The sequence below is a fragment of the Ostrea edulis genome, chromosome 6 (genome assembly GCF_947568905.1).
Source record: "Ostrea edulis chromosome 6, xbOstEdul1.1, whole genome shotgun sequence".
In the NCBI taxonomy this organism is placed as follows: Eukaryota; Metazoa; Mollusca; class Bivalvia; order Ostreida; family Ostreidae; genus Ostrea; species Ostrea edulis.
In genome coordinates this window covers 89,306,843-89,327,008 of record NC_079169.1, presented here as the reverse complement: position 1 = coordinate 89,327,008, position 20,166 = coordinate 89,306,843, and the positions used below count along the sequence as shown (strand labels likewise).

The window sequence follows — 20,166 nt, the reverse complement described above, 5'->3', positions numbered from 1 at the left end:
TTGATCCAACAATATATTGTATTGGCAAACTAGATTGTTGAAACGACCTTACAATTTGCGAAATGCTGATTTTAAACGAGATTGTTGAAACATTTGTACCATCGACTTGTTTGTCAGTAGCTTCTTCAATCTAAAAAGTGAACGAAGAACAAGTTCTTGCTTCTTCGACTCGGTTGAGAGATATAAACACCATATGTAGGTCATAATGGAATTTTGGTACATAGCTATGAGAAGTTGACGAAGGAGAAGCTAAAATCATCCCGTTTGTCATAACGTTGCGTTCTTAGATTGCCGTTAATATCTACTTTCAATAAAATATCCAAGTATAAGCAGAAGTGGACGACTTTGTGGTTTCTTTTATTTCGAGTTTACAGGGAAGTATCGAATCGACATATGAATGAAAAGTATTATTGTTAAGAGATAAAACGTCGTCGATATATCTAAACGTCGTCGAATTGAAGGTCACAGCAAGATAATTTCTCTTCTCACGTAGAAGTTTATGAATAATTTCAAGTTTAAGTCTACACCCTGTGTCTCATACTTCTACTATTGCATCCAAACTTTTTGATGATAAACAAACTTTGCAGTGCCTAAATATAGACCACCTACATGTTCTTGTTCTTCATTTTCTTTCAACTATAGTGCAGCTTGACATGTCATTACTGGTGATGTTGATGTAGTTGAAAATGAGGACCTCAAATCACTTATTTATACAGAGAAAACACCAACATAAAGCAGAACGCTTGTTTAGATTTATTTTGGCGAACATTGGCCGTGGTTTTTAAATTTGTGGGATGCCATTCAACACAAAACACATGGGCAAACCCACACAACATTATCAAAATCAAATACAACATCATTCAAATCAACAAAGGTTCACACATATATATAGACTGCATAAAAAATGACCACCCCGGGTAAACTGCGGATGGTTACTTATTTATGGAAATTTATTTAAGCATACCAAGTAAAATTGGATGTTATCTACAAAGCTCAACTGCATGAATATGCACATAAATGTCAATACAGCTCAAGCATATGTAATGTTTCACATTCAGAGTTCACAGTTCAAATGTCACAAATTCAAAAGATCAGACCCAGGTTGTATGCCTCAGTCAATCCACATTAAGCATACGTACTTGTTTCACATTCAGAGTTCACAGTTCAAGTGTCACAATTTCACAAGATCATACCCAGGTTATAGGCCTCAGTTGCTTTGGTGTGCGCAAACGCCACATGACAGTGAACCAATTACAATGGTTCAGAGTCATCCCACACATGGGGGAGCACCCAAGCAACTGGACGACCCCCACCAACCAATTCGCCTTTCTAACTGAAACCATCGGGATATACCCGCCCTAGTTTTAAAGTGAAGAATTCAAGCCCCCCCCCCCTTGTAGAGTATTTAGGAATATGGGATTACCCATCTCATTAAGATGGACCCCATCAGGCATCAAAAACTGAGAAATGTTATGGATTAAGTCTGGGTACTTGATGTAACAACCACCTAACTTTAACGCAGTGGAAGCTGCAATACTATTCACCTTAATCCGGCATCTCTCCATGGCTTTACTATCCACAGAATGTTTCCATTCTAAACGTGGGAGGATTTATGACCAAACAAGGGTTGACTGTGGAAAATGAGTCTTAGTCAACTGTAATTGTGACCTGATTTTGGAGAGGAGCGTGTAAAGATCTAAAGACCCAAAATCATTCCCCCACAATGAATGACCATGATGTCTGGTGCTTCAAAATGTTTAAGCCAATTTAGTTTTTTATTTAACTTAAGTAACTTCAAACCTGAATATCCCTGCCACCAGATATTCATGTTTAATCTGTCCAGTCCTAGACTTGTCCCCCCTGGTCTGTCTAGTGACTCCCTCATAGCATGTTTGATTATGGATGAACCTACACACCACACTTTAACTTCAGGAGATTCTACAATTCTAAGAGAGAATTAGTAAAGACTACATCATATACGAGTGGAATTTATTTGCTAAACCCCAGCATGTGTCGTATTGGACATATAATGTATTTTTTGTATACCCTAGACCTCCACCGCCCTGCTTGCATTATGTCTTCTTGTGAACAGCCAGCCTCGAATGCAGCTGTGGCTGCTCCTATCCTAAATGAATGGGCCCTATAGCTAAAATGCCCCTTTTCTCCCAGAACCCCCAAAGCTCGGTTTAGTACTGAGGAGAACTGATGTCTAGTAAGTGGATGTTTACCCAAATGAATTAAAAGTGGTCCTACTATACGAGGTCTAATCCTCAAGTAATCAATCACACTTGCAACTGGGCACAACATACCCACATCTCTATAGCCAGAGAAACACCCCTCTCATGTTGGTCAGATTTAGATTTTCTAATGTGCACAAACATTTTGGAATAATTAGTTTCAAAAGTGGCATTTGTCACTTGTAAGATAGATTGGACATCATTCCCAACCGACAATGACAGCTCGCCAACTCTAAGGAAAGCAAAATAGGCTAGCGAATATGCTGCTTTAAACAACTTAGCTTCGTAACTGTCAAAGCAAATGGATGGCAACACTTGAAAAATTTTCGTAAGGAGCTGTAATGTGATGGGCAACCGAGCATCAGTTGACCTGCTCATACTCTTCATACCTTCCAGCAGTTTACCCACTAAGAAATGTTGTGTTACATCTGCCAAATTTTGAATTTTGCATTGAAAACTAATGGCTGACAGGTAGGTTCTGGCAGTGGCATATGAACAAGTTTTACAAGACAAATAAGCAATAAACTGTACAATATCATGGAGTGAAGGGGGCCACAATTGACCATAACCAAATTCCTTACGAAAACTATAGAATGATTTTAGCCCTGTTTCATATGATGCCTTGGTATTCTTAGAGATTGATGCATCTAGCAACTTTTTCACCTGAATCTGTAAATCATGTTGACTAACTCTACTGGGATAGGCTCTGGCATGCTGCTTGCCTCTGGTGCCAGCTTCTTTAAACGGTACCACTGTTTACTAGATATAAAATCTGCAATCTTATTATCCACACTAGATATGTGCTGAGCCTTAAATATAACACCAAACAACATGAGTCTAAACACAAAATGCCTGACTAACTCCATTACTCTTTTGGATCTAGATGATTGACAATTAATTACACTGACCAGAGAGAGATTATCAACATGAAACTGAACCTTCTTGTGTTGCAACTGATTTCCCCATAACTCTATTGCTAACACTACAGGTACAAGCTCAAGGAATGTCATGTCTCTCATGATGTCAAGTCCCTATCCAATGTTGTGGCCATTGTAGAAAAAACCAGTCCCCCTTAAAATAGCCCCCCACAACCTAGCTGACATGACCCTGCACTATCTGTAAATAATTGCAGCACATTAGAATCTTCCCACACTGTATCTGGAAAATATGCTACCCCATTGAAGTGAAACAAGAATACGAGCCACATCCTAAGGCCACTTTTGATTGCTACTGACAATCTGATATGATGATGTGGTTTAACTAATCCACTAATGGCGTTATACATTCTCCGAATGAAAGCTCTACTGGACCGTATTGCCTTGGAGCAAAAATTTAACATACCAACTAATGATTGCATTTCCTGCAACGTGACTTTTTTCCTATCCAAAAAAACTATTCACTAAATCCCTCAAGATGTCTAATTTTGCCTGTGGAATCCTAATAATCATTTCAACAGTGTCTATTTCAAAACCTAAAAATGTAAGCCTTGTTGTGGGGCCCGCAGTTTTTTCATTGGCTATTGGTACACCTATCTCATCAGCTAAACTGCTGAATGTAGACATGAGAATCAAACATTTTTGACTGTCAGGCCTACCGGCAAAAATAAAATCATCTAGATAATGATTTAATGCAGTTAAATTAGACTGGTGCTGGGTAAGCCAGTGTAGGAAAGATGTGAATGTTTCCCAGATTATGCAGCTTATAGAGCAACCCATCGGAAGACATTTGTCTATATAGAATAAACCTGCAACTGAAAAACCTAGCAAATCGAAATCTCCAGGGAATACCGGTATTAAACGAAAAGCACCTTTGATGTCCATTTTCCCTACAAGATCCCCCTTTCCCAAAGTGGCAATCATATCAACTACGCTATCAAAATAGGCATATTGAACTGTACACAATTCAGGGGGTATAAAATCATTGATACCACCATAATTGGGATAAGATAAGTGAGTGATCATACGCCACCCCATCAGACTTTGGAACAATGCCAACTGGCGAGATGTGGAGGTTAGCAATAGGCAAACTAGTAAAAGGGCCCAATATTCGACCTAATTTTATTTCTTTATAAATTTTAACCAACAAATCATCCTGGTTTTCCATTGCAGAGTTTAGATTTTTTGAAAATACATGTATTCTAGGGCCTGTATAATGTAACCGAAAACCATTAGAAAAGCCATTCTTTATGTAATTTGCATCTTCCCGATCCGGATAGTATTCCAGATAATACGACAACTTGGTTATGTTAATGGGAGAATTTCCTAGGGCCCAAATATTTTTGAGGTATTGGGGCTGAATTTGCAAAAGGAGGGGACCCAAACCGAGGTTGGGTCTGCCCTGGTGATGGACCCCGATGGCAACTTGATGACTTTGAAGCATTGCTAGCGAGCGGGCACAAGTACTGGGGATGGGCCCCACTACACCTTATGCACTTGTGTAAGTAGTGACAACCTGGTCGGTCACAATTCCCCTTAAAGTTGAAATTGTAGCATTTATAGTGAGGAGGATTAGTGTGGTTACCTGGTGGTTGAAGTGATGGCGAGGCCATAAACATCAGCCACAACTCATAGTCTACTTTATACCATGATATGGAGGGGTCGACACTGCGTCGAAGTCTAAATTGTTCATCATAGGTCTTCCACCCCAAATTTGATTCTCCACCTCTCGATATTAACAATGCGATGTTTTTTTTTGTTTTTGTTTTTTTGTTTTTGTTTTTTTTTTTGTTTTTTTTTTTACACAAACACATATATATATCAAAATTGCTAGTGATAACCGAAACATTTATGCATTAAAGACATATTATCATGATCGCACATCTCTCAACTTGTTGCTTCCTGTCCCAATATGGGGAACGCCATGCGGTTTTTGTTTTTGTTTTTGTACAAGTTCCCAATCCATGCCATCGAAGGAAAAAATCCCCTGATAGACGAGAACGTACGCAACGTAAGGGAACATTAATAACTATTAATGCTTTTGCCTTTGTATTAAACAAGTCATATATAACAGAAAAGCATTTTATAAAAAAATTATATTGATCATCCCAAAGTAATGCACCTACTCTGTATCCGATGGGTGGTTGAAAAGGAGGCAGATCGTAAAATTCCCGGTTTTTATAGTGCTTGCGCCGCAGGCCGAACCCGACCAAAAAATTAGAGAACTTTTTCTCGTAAAATAAAGTCATCTACTTTATATGCATAAAATAGATGATCTTATTTCAAAAGATCCTAAATACAGAGTACATCGGTCATTCTTTTGGCGACCAAACTTCCTCTCTATTATGAATTCTGTCAAAAATTATGCCAGACTATGGGCTAAACATGAAAAAATGAACTTGATACAGTGTTCGAATGGGTTAAAAGCACAACTTATGACTTTTCAACACTTTACACGACCATTCCTTACAATAGATTAAAGACTAGACTTTTTGACATCATAGACAGTTGCTTCTTCAACAAAAATGAAAAACGGAAATATTCATATCTAGTGACCAGTCATCAAAAAATAATTTGTTAAACACAACTCCGATTACACGCACAAGTACTCAGAAGTAGAAATAAAGATATGCTAGAGTTCCTCATTGACAACATCTTCGTAGTCTTTGGTGATCAGGTTTTCCAACAGTCTGTTGGAATTCCCATGGGCACGAATTGTGCTCCTTTGCTAGCTGACCTGTTTTTATATTCATATCAAACAGAATTTATTCAAAAACGTCTACGTGAGACGAAAAAATCTTTTACTGTTGCCTGCAATTCGACAGTTAGATATATCGACGACATTTTGTCTATTAACAATAATAAAGTTTATCTACTCAGGTTAAACTAGGTTATTTTGAGCACATTATTTCACTATTATTATAGCAAGAACAATAACCCCTAGTATTTTTATACTTATGCGACTGAGAATGCTTAAGTGTAACATCCCTTTCCTGCTAAACAAGAAAGCTGCAAGGTGCCAGAAATTTAACTAAGAAACTGATTTGAAGCATCACGAGGATAAAGGTAAAAGGAGCTTGTGAAATTAATCGGACGTTACATAGGATAAACGAATTGAATTCTTTGATATATAATTTAGTCTTTTTATTCAAATTTTCAGTGAATTTGAATTATTTCATTTTAGTTCGAATAAAATCAGGTAAACCTGGTAGGTTAGCCATGTTGTAAAAATAAAATAATATATAATGCTTTCCAAAAATAATCCAATGATATTAACGAAGTAAAAAAAATAATGGAAAGAAATGCCAGTGAAAAAAAATCAAATAAAAGTTGATGCAGTTTCTTTTGTTTTATGAGCCATGTTGAGAACCAATAAAACCAGAGCATCTAAGGCGAAGAGCCCATATGCCCGACCACCGGCAAGGACACCCCTTGATCATGGTGTAGTAGTAACCACGGTGACCACCCAGACTTCCGCATCGTCCTTTGACTCTATCATTCCCACGTCAGTCGCCAGTCTTAATTCAGAGGCAGCTACTTCAGCTTCAGGAAGAAGTTATATAATCAGCCATGAATTACTAGCCCAATCAGTACCCCTACAGTCTGTTTATGAGATGACAGATGCCCCAACCCCTGCTGTACAGTTTGTACCCATGCAGCAGTCATTGGAGCCACACTTGCATGTACCAGCAGCTAGCACTACATAGTATAAATTTTCAAGTTGATATGGATATATCTACACCTTTCTAAAGTGTAGTATCAACGCTTGGGGCTCATGTCTCTCAGACATTGAAAGACAAAATTTGGAATATCGAATATGTTGCTCTAAACAAATTATTAATCAAAGAACCGGTTTCAGATATTCAGTATCACGTTGTTTATCATGATGGCTTAATTCAGGTTAAACCTAAGTACAAGGATGAAAAAAGTGGGTCCATTTCACAATGGACTGATGCCTTTTTAATTTTTGCCTCGATTTATTGTGCCAAGCACTCTGCACAAGCTATAAATTTGTTTCGTTACATGGCCACAACTGGACTTTTGCGAGAATGGCTGACTTTTACGGTCAACGGCTGACTTTGACACGAGCATATAATACGGAAACCTTTTCGTGATATATCTGTATACATGGGTAAGTGATGAAACGATGAAGTGAACAGAAATGTTAGTTTTCCAAAGAGTATCGAGTTGTTCCGGTTCATTTCCATACTTCTACTGTTTCTGGAACAGTAAATTCTATGTGACCTAATATCCCCATAAATATTTCAGGTCACCTGACCAATTGCAAATGGTCAGCATCCATCGTCGTGTGCCGTGCGTGAACAGTCGACCATTCTTAATGATAATTACCATTTGATTGTTTGGGACATAAAGTATAAATTTCCTCCTGTACCTGGGGCGTGAAGGATGGAGCACATATTAACCAATGATAAAACTTCTTCCCTACAACCTCACATATGTAAGAAAAAATAAATGCACAGATCTAGTCATGTAGACCTTGAAGGCTTCTACCAAAATTGTAAATTTCATGATCTCCGGGGTTGACGTACTGACTCCAGGGCTGGGCCAAACTTGGTATATATAATGTTTATGTGTAAACCATTTTTGAATAATGTCTTAATGTTATCGATAGCATACAAGGATATCTTCTTTAAAGCTATGCCATATACCTCTTGATAGTTAAATATTTTTGATTAGTAAAGTTGAAATCACAGAATTTTCCCCAAATCAATAGCATTAACACCTATGACTTTTCAACACTATACACGATCATTCCTCACGATAAATTAAAGACTAGACTTTTTGACATCATAGACAGTTGCTTCTTCAACAAAAACGGAAAACGGAAATATTCATGTCTAGTGATCAGTCATTCAAAACCTTACTTTGTTAAACACCACTCTGATTCCACGCACAAGTACTCTGAAGTTGAAATAAAAAATATGCTAGAGTTCCTCATTGACAATATCTTCGTGGTCTTTGGTGATCAGGTCTTCCAACAGTCTGTTGGAATTCCCATGGGCACGAATTGTGTTCCTTTGTTAGCTGACCTGTTTTTATATTCATATGAGGTAGAATTTATTAAAAAAACGTCTATGTGAGACGAAAAAATCTCTCACTGTGACCTTCAATTCGACTTTTAGATATATCGATGACGTTTTGTCCATTAACAATGATAGCTTTCATTCATATGTCGATTTGATATATCCTTGTGAGCTGGAAATAAAGGACACCACAGAGTCGTCCACTTCTGCTTCATACTTAGATATTTTATTGAAAGTAGACATTAACGACAAACTGACAACTCAACTGTATGACAAACGGGATGATTTCAGCTTCTCCATCGTCAACTTCCCACATTTATGTAGCAATATTCCATTATCACCTGCATATGGTGTTTATATATCTCAACTGATTCGATATGCAAGAGCTTGTTCTGGGTATAGTCAGTTTTTGAATCGAGGTAAGCTATTGACAAACAAGTTGATGGTACAGGGATTTCAACAGTCTCGATTGAAGTCAGCAGTTCGCAAATTCTTTGGTCGTTATAACGATCTAGTTCGTCAATACAACCTCGCATTGGGTCAAATGCTGTCTGACGTGTTTCATACCGATTGTTAAGCCGTTCTTGGTACACTGATTTTGACTACGGATAACTCCGTTTACCTGATCAGGATATGGGGTTCACGGCGGGTGTGACCGGTCAACAGGGGATGCTTACTCCTCCTAGGCACCTGATCCCACCTCTGGTGTGTCCAGGGGTTCGTGTTTGCCCAACTATCTATTTTGTATTGCTTGTAGGAGTTATGAGATTGATCACTGTTCGTTATCTTCACCTTGCATTAAATAATTCCAGTTCCATCCCCGCTAAGTTCTGTTTTTATATTTCCGTATTGAAAAGATTAATTGGGGACGGGGACCAGACTGATGGCTTTCATAACGTACTTCGATTACTTTTCTATATTTACATCCACTATTTGTGTTTATTACATACTTTCAATTTCATCTCTTCTTTTTTCTTTAAAAGTTTACGGGCATATATCACACAATATATGCCCGGAAACATTCCGGCCCGCAAACATTATGTCATAATCAAATTACTACGTCGTTGATTTTCAAATTGTTCGTGTTTTTCATCTTTTACTCAGTTAAACCAATAAAGAAATTTTTTAAAATAAAATCATTGTTAGTTTCTAAATGAAAATGAAAGTATCTACATGTAATAAAAAGGTTATAGTCTTTGTATGGGAAAATATGACGACCTCGTTTTTTTTTTTGTCGGAACTTCGGTCCGTCTACGCGCCAAAAAACTTTCCTATACAAAGTATATAACCTATAATTATTATAAATGAATTCCAAATACGTACTTCATATTGGATAGAATGAATGAATATAAAAATCAACGGGGTTCAAATTGACTGCTACCTAACATGGCTATCTTTATAAACGAAAACATTTGAAGTTGTGAGTTTTCGGTTTACATGGGGCTTAAATAAATGTTTGCACAGGAATATACTGGGAAAATATGTTAGGAATTTTTTGATATTATGATGCAATAATACAGCGACCTGCGCCGTAAATCGAAGATTCTTATAAGGAGTGGATTTGTACCTCTCTGGTATGACCAAATATTTTCCTAGAGAGCTACAGATCTGCATTAATGCTGATGTACAAGTAATTCCGAATAGTCGGTACACTTAGCATGCTACAGTGTATGTGTTGTACCCGTGCGTGTTTGATTGAACAGAGCTGTATAACGACTTCATACGTTTTTATGATGAAAGAAAACGTAAAGTTCGTGCATATTAAACTTACATGTGCATTCGATTTATCATGTTGCGATGACTTTTTGTAAAGTTTAAACATGAATCAAAGTACATGTCCAGTTTAAGATTTTACACCTATGCATGCATGCAAAAATGAATTGAATTAATAGTCTTGTGTTTTTATTTTTGATAATTATCAGATACATGAAAGGTGTTCTGGTGGTTTGAAACCTAACCAGCGTACTATAATAATATTGTAACGTGCAGTGATCTAAACACGCTCACCATTGCTTAGAGAAACACTACCATATCACTATAAACGTTAGCTCTCTTGCGAAGCAGTATAAATTCCCTACATACTGTCCGCTACACCCCCCCTTTCAGGGAAGCTTCGTCCCGAAGCTTAGCATGGGTCTTTTCTGATGTTTGGCATCTCTTCATTAAAAGGCATCCGCCGTTCACGACGGGAACCGCCGTCGTCCCTCACGAAACTACGTTCGTAGACTGTCCGTTATGCTATATTTGTCAACAATTCGATATTACATGTACATGCATATATTTAACGATATCGTGCTTTCATACCATACGCAGGTTTAAATGTCCAAGTCAGCCATTTACTGTGAAAGTCAGCCCTTCTCGCAAAAGTCCATTAGAAATGGTGCAGGGCATTCACCCAATTCCTTTGGTTGGAGGGATTATGACGTCCAATTTAGGCTGAAAAAATCTGTTGATTCAAATCTCAGTTGGGGTTCTGTTGATGCTGAATCGTGGCTGTTTTATATGCAACCTATGGTACAAAACAATCAGAGTTCCCCATAACATTTTAAATGTTACCCTTACAATTTTCAGGGTGTATGTGAAAAACACAATTGTAAATTTTTGCATCTTTGTGTGAAATGTAATGGATCACATCCTTCTTTGAATTGTAGGCCTGTCCAGAATAACAATGTCAAACAATCCCCTCAGTATAGGTCCGCACCACAGCAATTCCGCCCAAGATTCCCACAGCGAGCAATGCTACCTACACAATAAATTATGGCAATTAGGCCAGACTCCAATTGAAATTAACAATCGACACAAATTATTGATAAATCATCCTAACAGGGAAGTTGCCAACATATTAGCACAGTGTTTTCGGAAAGGGTTCTTGTTAAATTATCAGGGCCCTAGAATTAGAGTTGAATATAGAAACATGAAGTCTGCAATTCATTATTTTATTGAACTAGAGAAAAGGGTTAAGAAGGAAGTTGGCTTAGGTAGGGTTTTGGGTCCTTTTTCAGCCCCACCGATATCAAATTTAAGATGTAATCCAATAGGTTTATTACCTAAAAAACAAGGTGTGTGACGCGTGATCACCAATCTGTCCCATCCCTATGGTGATAGTGTTAATGATTACATAGACCAGTAAGCTTGTTTTGTTAGTTATGCTTCATTTGATGATGCAATTAAGATAATTCAAACCAAAGGAAAAGGGGCTCTAATGGCAAAGATGGACATTTCTAGTGCATTTAGGCTTTTACCAATAAGTCCTCAAGAATTTTGTCTGCTAGTTTTTAAGTTTAACAATTCATAATATATTGACAAGTGTTTACCAATGGGATGTTCAGTATCTTGTTCATTGTTTGAAAAATGTTCATCTTTTTTACATTGGGAGTTGGAACAGAGGTCGCAAAAGGATGGGATTGTACATTACTTAAATGATTTCTTATTTGCTAGATCAGCTAACTCTGGTGAATGTACAGAGTTGATGCATAATTTTCAAGAATTGAGTAAATTTTTAGGAGTTCCAATTGCATCAGATAAAACACAAGGTCCTTGTATAAGGTTGTCATTTTTAGGATTGGGAATAGATTCTGTACAAGGCACAATTTTTGTTCCAACAGAAAACGTTGATGAATTGCCGGCTAAGATAAAGTACATTCTGGTTAGTAAAAAAGTAACAAAGAAAGAATTGGAATCATTTGTTGGTTCACTTGTTGTAAAAGTATTACCTGCTGGTAGGGCAGTTTGTAGGATAATTTACGGGGCTTTACAGGGTTTTCATTTTATTAGAATATCTAATGGTATTAAGTTGGACCTTCAAATGTGGGTTGTATTTTTGGAAAATTTTAATGGCCTTACTCGGTTTCCATCTGCAGATTGGTCAAGTAGTGATACGTTAGAATTTTACACAGATAGTTCAGGAGCTTATGGGTGTGGGGTTATTTTTGGTTATGAATGGAGGGGGTTGGCTTGGCCAGCAAGTTGGTCTCAGGAGATAAGAAAGAATATTACTTTGCTGGAACGTGTTCCAATAGTATTGGGCATTGTTACTTGGGCAGACAAACTAGCTTCCAACAAATTGTTATTGCATGTAGATAATTTAGCACTAGTTCGCATAATTAACAACAAAACATAAAAAAATAAGAGAGTAATGGTTCTCTTAAGAGCTTTGGTCCTCAACACCTTGCAGAATAACGTTCAGATCAAATGTCAACATATTGAAGGTATTAAGAATGGTAAGGCAGATGCTATTTCTCGTTTTCAGTTTTCGAGGTTCCATCAGCTGGCTCCTGGGGCTCGGCCTTATCCCTGTCCAATTTCTATGCAATTTTGGCAAATTATTCAACAATTGTAGAGGACCTTGTATATGCTAGTGTTTCAGAAAATACAAGGAAAGTTTATAAGCAAGACATTCAAGCCTTTATTAAATTTAGGGTAGATTATTCTTTCCCTCAATTATGGCCTCCTCCTATTGACAATGTCATCAATTTTGTTGCATACATGTCGGAGAAGAAATGGGCCTTTTCGACTGTCAAGTGTTATTTGTCCGGTTTAAGCTTTATTATAAATGTTCATGGGTGGACAAATTGCGTGGAATCCTTTTTGATGAAAAAATTGCTAACTGGTTACAAATGGCTGACACTGTCTAGGGATATCAAAAGGCCTTTAACCTTGGAGCTATTGTTTCATATCATAAATACCTTGCCACTTGTAGCACATTCTTTATATGAGGCAACATTATTTCAATGTGCCTTTTTGTTAGCATTTTTGCCTTGCTTAGAGGCAGTGAAGTGGTGGACCTTCAATCGGATTGTGTTCAACTGTTAGAAAAACATGTTAGTCTCCTCATCAAAAGTTCCAAGTCTGATCAAATGCATAAGGACTCAGTAGTAAGAGTACCAAAGCATGCCCAGTCATTAATTTTGTTTACATTACTGCAAAACTTTCTTGCAATGCGACTGACAAATTTATCCAATGATTTTTTTCGTTCATTTCAACTCCAAACCTTTGACTAAATATCAGTTTTCAACAATGCTTAATAAATGTCTATCATTTTTGAATATCAACACATCTGTTTTTAAATCCCATTCTTTTAGAATTGGTGGGGCCACACACCTCTAATTAAACGGTATGAATGAAAATGAAATCAAAACCATTGGCAGGTGGAATTCCGCAGCCTATAAATCATACATAAGACCAATTGTGTAAAAGTCTGATTGAATTTACTTGTTCCAAAATTGTTTCAGATCGCATTTGGATCATTGGATCATCATTAATTTATTGGGCTCAGAAATATGCTCAACAAAGAATAAATAACAACCTAGGACTTACATCTCATAGGATAATTTGGCATGGAATAAGGAGAATGGTTTGGTTTCAGTTATATCCAACCATCCAAAAGAAGTTAAAAAATAAAAACCCTCCAACAATCCTTGTAATACATTGTGGTGGCAATGATATTGGCAACCCATATCATACTTTGAAGGGCTTACAGATGTTCATGAAGTTTACTGTGGTTGATATTTCACAATTAATGCCAAAGACGGTTATTGTTTGGTCTCGTATGTTACCACGAAGTAATTGGACCCTGTGTCTTTCCAATAAAGATGGAGAAAATTGGAGAACTAGAATTAATTCAGCTCTTGCTAAATTTGTTGTAAAGAATACATGTGGGGCCTCCATTAAATATCCTGATATTACAAATAGGCATACATGTATATCCCTTTTCCGCAAAGATGGCGTACACTTGTCAGATGTGGGTAACGAATTATTTATCAATTCATTAAGAAATGTTCTAGTGCTGTTTTTGTCTTCTACCGACAGATTTTATCCCTCTTATTAGCTAGATAAGTTTTGTCATGGTGAACTTTTACGTTACTTGTTTGCAATGATGTGTGTATAGTTGTATGTGGAGTGTTAAATGGATATTGAAGTTGGGTATGCAAAATCGACCGCCTAGTTTTGTTGTTGGATGACCCACAAAAGATGTATTGTGGTTCATTTGGCAGAATTTTGCATAGAATGTCACCTCCATGGGGCACTGTTATTTCCAGGTCCCTTGGGTCAAGGTGGTATTTCTAATGCTTTGTGTTGTTTGTTATATGCTGCCATATCGATTTGAAGATCGGCGCATATGTTGTTTTGATAATGAATTGTGAATAAGTGGCCATGACAAGCACGCCAAACAATTACTTATTAGTTATGACTTATTTTGGGCAAGATCATCAAAGTCATGGTGATAATGATTAAATTCAACTGACACCGGGGCACTTTGTGTCTGAAAATAATAACTTTCATTCACATGTCGATTCGATATATCCCTGTGAGCTCGAAATGAAAGACACCACAGAGTCGTCCACTTCTGCTTCATATTTAGATATTTATTGAAAGTAGACATTAATGGCAAACTCAACTGTATGACAAACAGGATGATTTCAGCTTCCCCATCGTCAATTTCCCATAGTTATGTAGCAACATTCAATTATCACTTGTATATGGTGTTTATATATCTCAACTGACTCGATACGAAAGAGCTAGTTCTGCGTATAGTCAGTTTTTAAAGCGAGGCAAGCTACTGCCAAACAAGTTGATGGTACAGGGGTTTCAACAGTTTCGATTAAAATCAGTATTTCGCAAATTCTATGGACGTTATAACGTTCTAGTTTTCCAATACAACCAATCAATGGGTAAAATGCTGTCTGGCATGTTTCATACCGATTGTTAGACCATTCTTGGCACACTGAATTTTACAACGGATAACTCCGTTTACCTGAACCAAATATAGGGCTCACGGCGGGTGTGACCGGTCGACAGGGGATTACTACTCCTTTTAGGCACCTGATCCCACCTCTGGTGTGTCCCTGGGTCCGTGTTTGCCCAACTATCTATTTTGTATTGCTTATAGGAGTTATGAGATTGATCACTGTTAGTTATCTTCACCTTTCATAAGAGTACAAAAACAGTTCAGCTAACAAAGGAGCACAATTCGTGCCCATGGGAATTCCAACAGACTGTTGAAAGACCTGGTCACCAAAGACTAAGAAGATATTGTCGATGAGGAACTCCAATATTTTTTATTTTTAAATTTCAACTTAACAAGTACTTGTGCGTGTGATTAGAGTGCTTTTTAACAAAGTAATTTTTTGGATGACTGATCACTCGATATGAATATTTCCGTTCTCCATTTTTGTTGAAAAGCAACTGTCTATAATGTCAAAAAGTGTAGTCTATCGTGAGGAATGTAAAATGTTAAAGTCAAACGTTCTGATGTTGTTGATTTGAGAAACGTTTTGCGATTTCAAATTTCCTAATAGTCCATTAGAATCTTTTTTTTAGAATTCACACAGAACAAATCTGTTTTCAGAGAGAGAGAGAGAGAGAGAGAGAGAGAGAGAGAGAGAGAGAGAGAGAAACTCGCACACATATATCAATTAAGTTTGTTTGATGGATGCTTGCAGTGCATTACTATCGATTATAACTTCAATATGATCAGGAAGATAAATTGAATAGAGCTCTATATACAAAGTTAGAGAGATTACTTTGCATATGGAAGAGAGTTCGGATAGGAATATATTTTGTGATGAAAGGATTGTGTAATCGAATTTCTCTAAATCTGAACTATTTCACCGTTTCTGATTTATCCACTGTCTTGGAAATATCTATACCCTTAGACACATCATCATTCAAATGTTGTAAATGCATGAATTTGGTTGATGTATTATTACGAACAGAACATCGATTCTTAGAAATGTCTATTTTGATTTACCCCCACATTTTATATTAAAATCTATATTAAATTTCAATGTACGGTTTTGTATCCTATGTGCAATTTAAAAAACTAACAATACATCAAGTATGTTTTTCAAACCTTTTAATTCTAACCGATGAACTTTTTTGTATCTTTAAAATAGAAATAGAACTAGATGCGATCTCGTTGCGAGCAACGAGTGGGTCTTCCGTCCAATTTTAGATGTGATGAGATAAGAATTCGAATGAGATTTTCGTTCATGAATAATGATACAAATATATTGTCTAGACGTACAATATAGTTTCGGTAATGTTTTACAAATATTGATCATTTAAGTGCTATGAATTAAAGACTCTCTGTCGCTCTCGGCCACTAATTGAAGGGGTCAGCCTTTTTTTTCGACAAAAAAGTTAATAATGTTATATATACTGCGATACAAATTCGACTGGTCAGGCGAGTCATGTCGCCCGGAGGCCTATTTTTTTTTTTTATATCATTCTAGATATATCTCGCAAAACTGAACAAATTTTGTTCTACATGTCCTATCAAAATTTTCTTGAGAAAAAAGTTATTGATTGCGACATTTATCAGATTGTTAAGGCGAGTCATAAGGCCCGTGGGCCTTTTTCTTGATATCATTTGAAAGATCTTGCAAAACTGAACAACTTTTGTTCTACATGTCTTATCAAAAGTTTCTCCAGAAAAAAGTTATTGATTGTGACACAAATCAAACTGTTCAGGCGAACCATGAGGCCCGTTGGCCTTTTTCATGATGTTGTTCGAAAGATCTTTCAAAACTGAACAAATTTTGTTCTAGATGTCTTATTAAAAGTTTCTTGACAAAAATGTTATAGCTTGCAACAATAACCCAACTTTTCAGGTGAGCCATGAGACCCGCAGGCCTATTTCATAACATCGTTAGTTAACGCTTGCGAAAATGAACAACTTTTGTTCTACATGTCTTATCAAAAGTTTCTCCAGAAAAAAGTTATTGATTGTGACACTAAGCAAACTCTTCAGGCGAGCCATAAGGCCCGTTGGCCTTTTTCATAATGTTGTTCGAAAGATCTTTCAAAACTGAACAACTTTTGTTCTAGATGTCTTATTAAAAGTTTCTTGACAAAAATGTTATAGATTGCAACAATAACCCAACTGTTCAGGTGAGCCATGAGACCCGCAGGCCTATTTCTTAACATCGTTAGTTAACGCTTGCGAAACTGAATAACTTTTGTTCTACATGTCTTATCAAAAGTTTCTCGAGAAAAAAGTTATTATTGTTATTAATTGTGATACAAATTCGACTGTTCAGGCGAGCTATGATGCCCGGAGGCCTTTTTGTAGATATCATTAGATAGATCTTCCAAAACTGAACAACTTTTATTCTACATGATTTTCAAAAGTTTCGTGAGAAAAAAGTTAATTATTGTAACAGAAATTCAATGGTTCAGGCGAACCATGAGGCCCATGGGCCCATATCTTGATATGGCACGAAAGATCTCAATAAACTGTACAACTTTTGTTATATATGTCTAAACAAAATATTTACAAGTAAAAAGTTATGATTTAAAACGTGGAAAAAACTTGTACACTTTTTTAAACTCCATTTTCGACCCCTACCGAGCTTCCATACTAGGCCGTTCCGGAAATTTTGAAAACCCAGGTGCACAACTACAACATGTCGTTTAACATCACTGAAAATTTCAGCTCTCTAGCTTTTATCGTTTTTGAGTTTTTGTCTGGACAAAATGGTCATCTGAAAATCGATAAAAGGGGGATAACTCCCAACCGGAAGTGATTTTTCAAAAATTAAAACGGCGGTACAAACTTCAAATGGCAACGCATCAACCCTGAAAATTTGAAGTAAATCGATCCAGCCATCTCCGAGAAATCTTCTGCACAAAAATCGGTAAGGAGAAAAAAAAAGAATAATAATAATAACTAGATGCGATCTCGTTGCGAGCAACGAGTGGGTCTTCCGTCCAATTTTAGATGTGATGAGATAAGAATTTGACTGAGATTTTCGTTCATAAATAATGATACAAATATATTGTCTAAACGTAGAATTTAGCTTCAGTAATGTTTTACAAATATTAATCATTTAAGTGTTATAAATTAAAGACTCTCTGCCCCTCTCGGGCACTAATTAGAGAGGTCAGCCTTTTTTCGAGAAAAAAGTTAATAATGTTATTTACTGCGATACAAATTCGACTGATCAGGCGAGTCATGTCGCCCGGAGACCTATCTTTTTTTTTATATATAATGCTAGATATATCTCGCAAAACTGAACAAATTTTGCTCTACATCTCCTATCAAAATTCTCTTGAGAAAAAAGTTATTGATTGCGACATTTATCAGATTGTTAAGGCGAGTCATAAGGCCCGTGGGCCTTTTTCTTGATGTCTCATTAAAAGTTTCTTGACTAAAATGTTATAGATTGCAACAATAACCCAACTGTTCAGGTGAGCCATGAGACCCGCAGGCCTATTTCTTAACATCGTTAGTTAACGCTTGCGAAACTTTTGTTCTACATGTCTTGTCAAAAGTTTCTCGAGAAAAAAGTTATTAATGTTATTAATTGTGATACAAATTCCACTGTTCAGGCGAGCCATGAGGCACGGAGGCCTTTTTTTATATCTATAGATAGAACTTGCAAAACTGAACAACTTTTATTCTACATGTTTTATCAAAGTTTCGCGAGGAAAAAGTTAATCATTGTAACAGAAATTCAATGGTTCAGGCGAGCCATGAGACCCATAGGCCCATTTCTGGATACGGCACGGAAGACCTCAATAAACTATACAACTTTTGTTATATATCTCTAAACAAAATATTTACGAATATAAAGTTATGCGACATTTATCAGACTGTTAAGGCGAGTCATAAGGCCCGTGGGCCTTTTTCTTGATATCGTTTGAAAGATCTTGCAAAACTGAACAACTTTTGTTCTACATGTCTTATCAAAAGATTCTCGAGAAAAAAGTTAGTAATTGTGACACTAATCAAACTGTTCAGGCGAGCCATGGGGCCCGTTGGCCTTTTTCATGATGTTGTTCGAAAGATCTTGCAAAACTGAACAACTTTTGTTCTAGATGTCTTATTAAAAGTTTCTTGACAAAAATGTTATAGATTGCAACAATAACCCAACTGTTCAGGTGAGCCATAAGACCCACAGGCCTATTTCTTAACATCGTTAGTTAACGCTTGCGAAACTGAACAACTTTTGTTCTACATGTCTTGTCAAAAGTTTCTCGAGAAAAAGGTTATCAATGTTATTAATTGCGATACAAATTCGACTGTTCAGGCGAGCCATGACGCCCGGGAGCCTTTTTTAAGATATCATTAAATAGATCTTGCAAAACTGAACAACTTTTATTCTACATGTCTTACCAAAAGTTTCGTGAGAAAAAAGTTTATCATTGTAACAGAAATTCAATGGTTCAGGCGAGTCATGAGGCCCATGGGCCTATTTCTTGATATGACACGAAAGATCTCAATAAACTGTACAACTTTTGTTATATATATCTAAACAAAATATTTACGAGTAAAAAGTTCTGATTTTAAACGTGGAAAAAAATTGGACACTTTTTTAAACTCCAGTTTCGACCCCTACCGAGCTTCCATACTAGGCACTTCCGGAAATTTTTAAAACCCAGGTGCACAACTACATCATGTCGTCTAATATCACTGAAAATTTCAGCACTCTAGCTTTTACCGATTTTGAGTTTTTGTCTGGACAAAATGGTCATCTGAAAATCGATAAAAGGGGGATAACTCCCAACCGGAAGTGATTTTCGAAAAATTGAAACGGCGGTACAAACTTCAAATGGCAACGCATCAACACTAAAAATTTGAAGTAAATCGATCCAGCCATCTCCGAGAAATCTTCTGCACAAAAATCGGTAAGGAGAAAAAAAAAGAATAATAATAATAATAATAAGAAAAGTGAAAAATCAACAATAGAATAATAGAAGGGTCTTCCGCTGAAGACGGAAGACCCTAACTAGATGCGATCTCGTTGCGAGCAACGAGTGGGTCTTCCGTCGAATTTTAGATGTGATGAGATAAGAATTCGAAAGAGATTTTCGTTCATGAATAATGATACAAATATATTGTCTAGACGTACAATTTATCTTCGGTAATGTTTTACAAATATTGATCATTTAAGTGCTATGAATTAAAGACTCTCTGTCGCTCTCGGCCACTAATTGAAGGGGTCA

At 36.7% G+C, this 20,166-nt stretch overlaps 1 protein-coding gene and 1 pseudogene across 1 annotated transcript; one reads left to right on the top strand and one right to left on the bottom strand.

Annotated features, from left to right (window-relative positions):
• Window positions 1-1,364: 1,364 nt before the first annotated feature.
• LOC125647434 (uncharacterized) lies at window positions 1,365-7,590 on the bottom strand (annotated as a pseudogene).
• Window positions 7,591-11,131: 3,541 nt separating this feature from the next.
• On the top strand, window positions 11,132-14,044 carry LOC125647435 (uncharacterized). The gene is made up of 3 exons (XM_056142039.1): window positions 11,132-11,195; window positions 11,778-11,936; window positions 13,449-14,044. Exons 1-3 carry the CDS (start codon window positions 11,132-11,134, stop codon window positions 14,042-14,044), a joined length of 819 nt encoding a protein of 272 aa, XP_055998014.1.
• The last annotated feature ends 6,122 nt before the right edge of the window (window positions 14,045-20,166 follow it).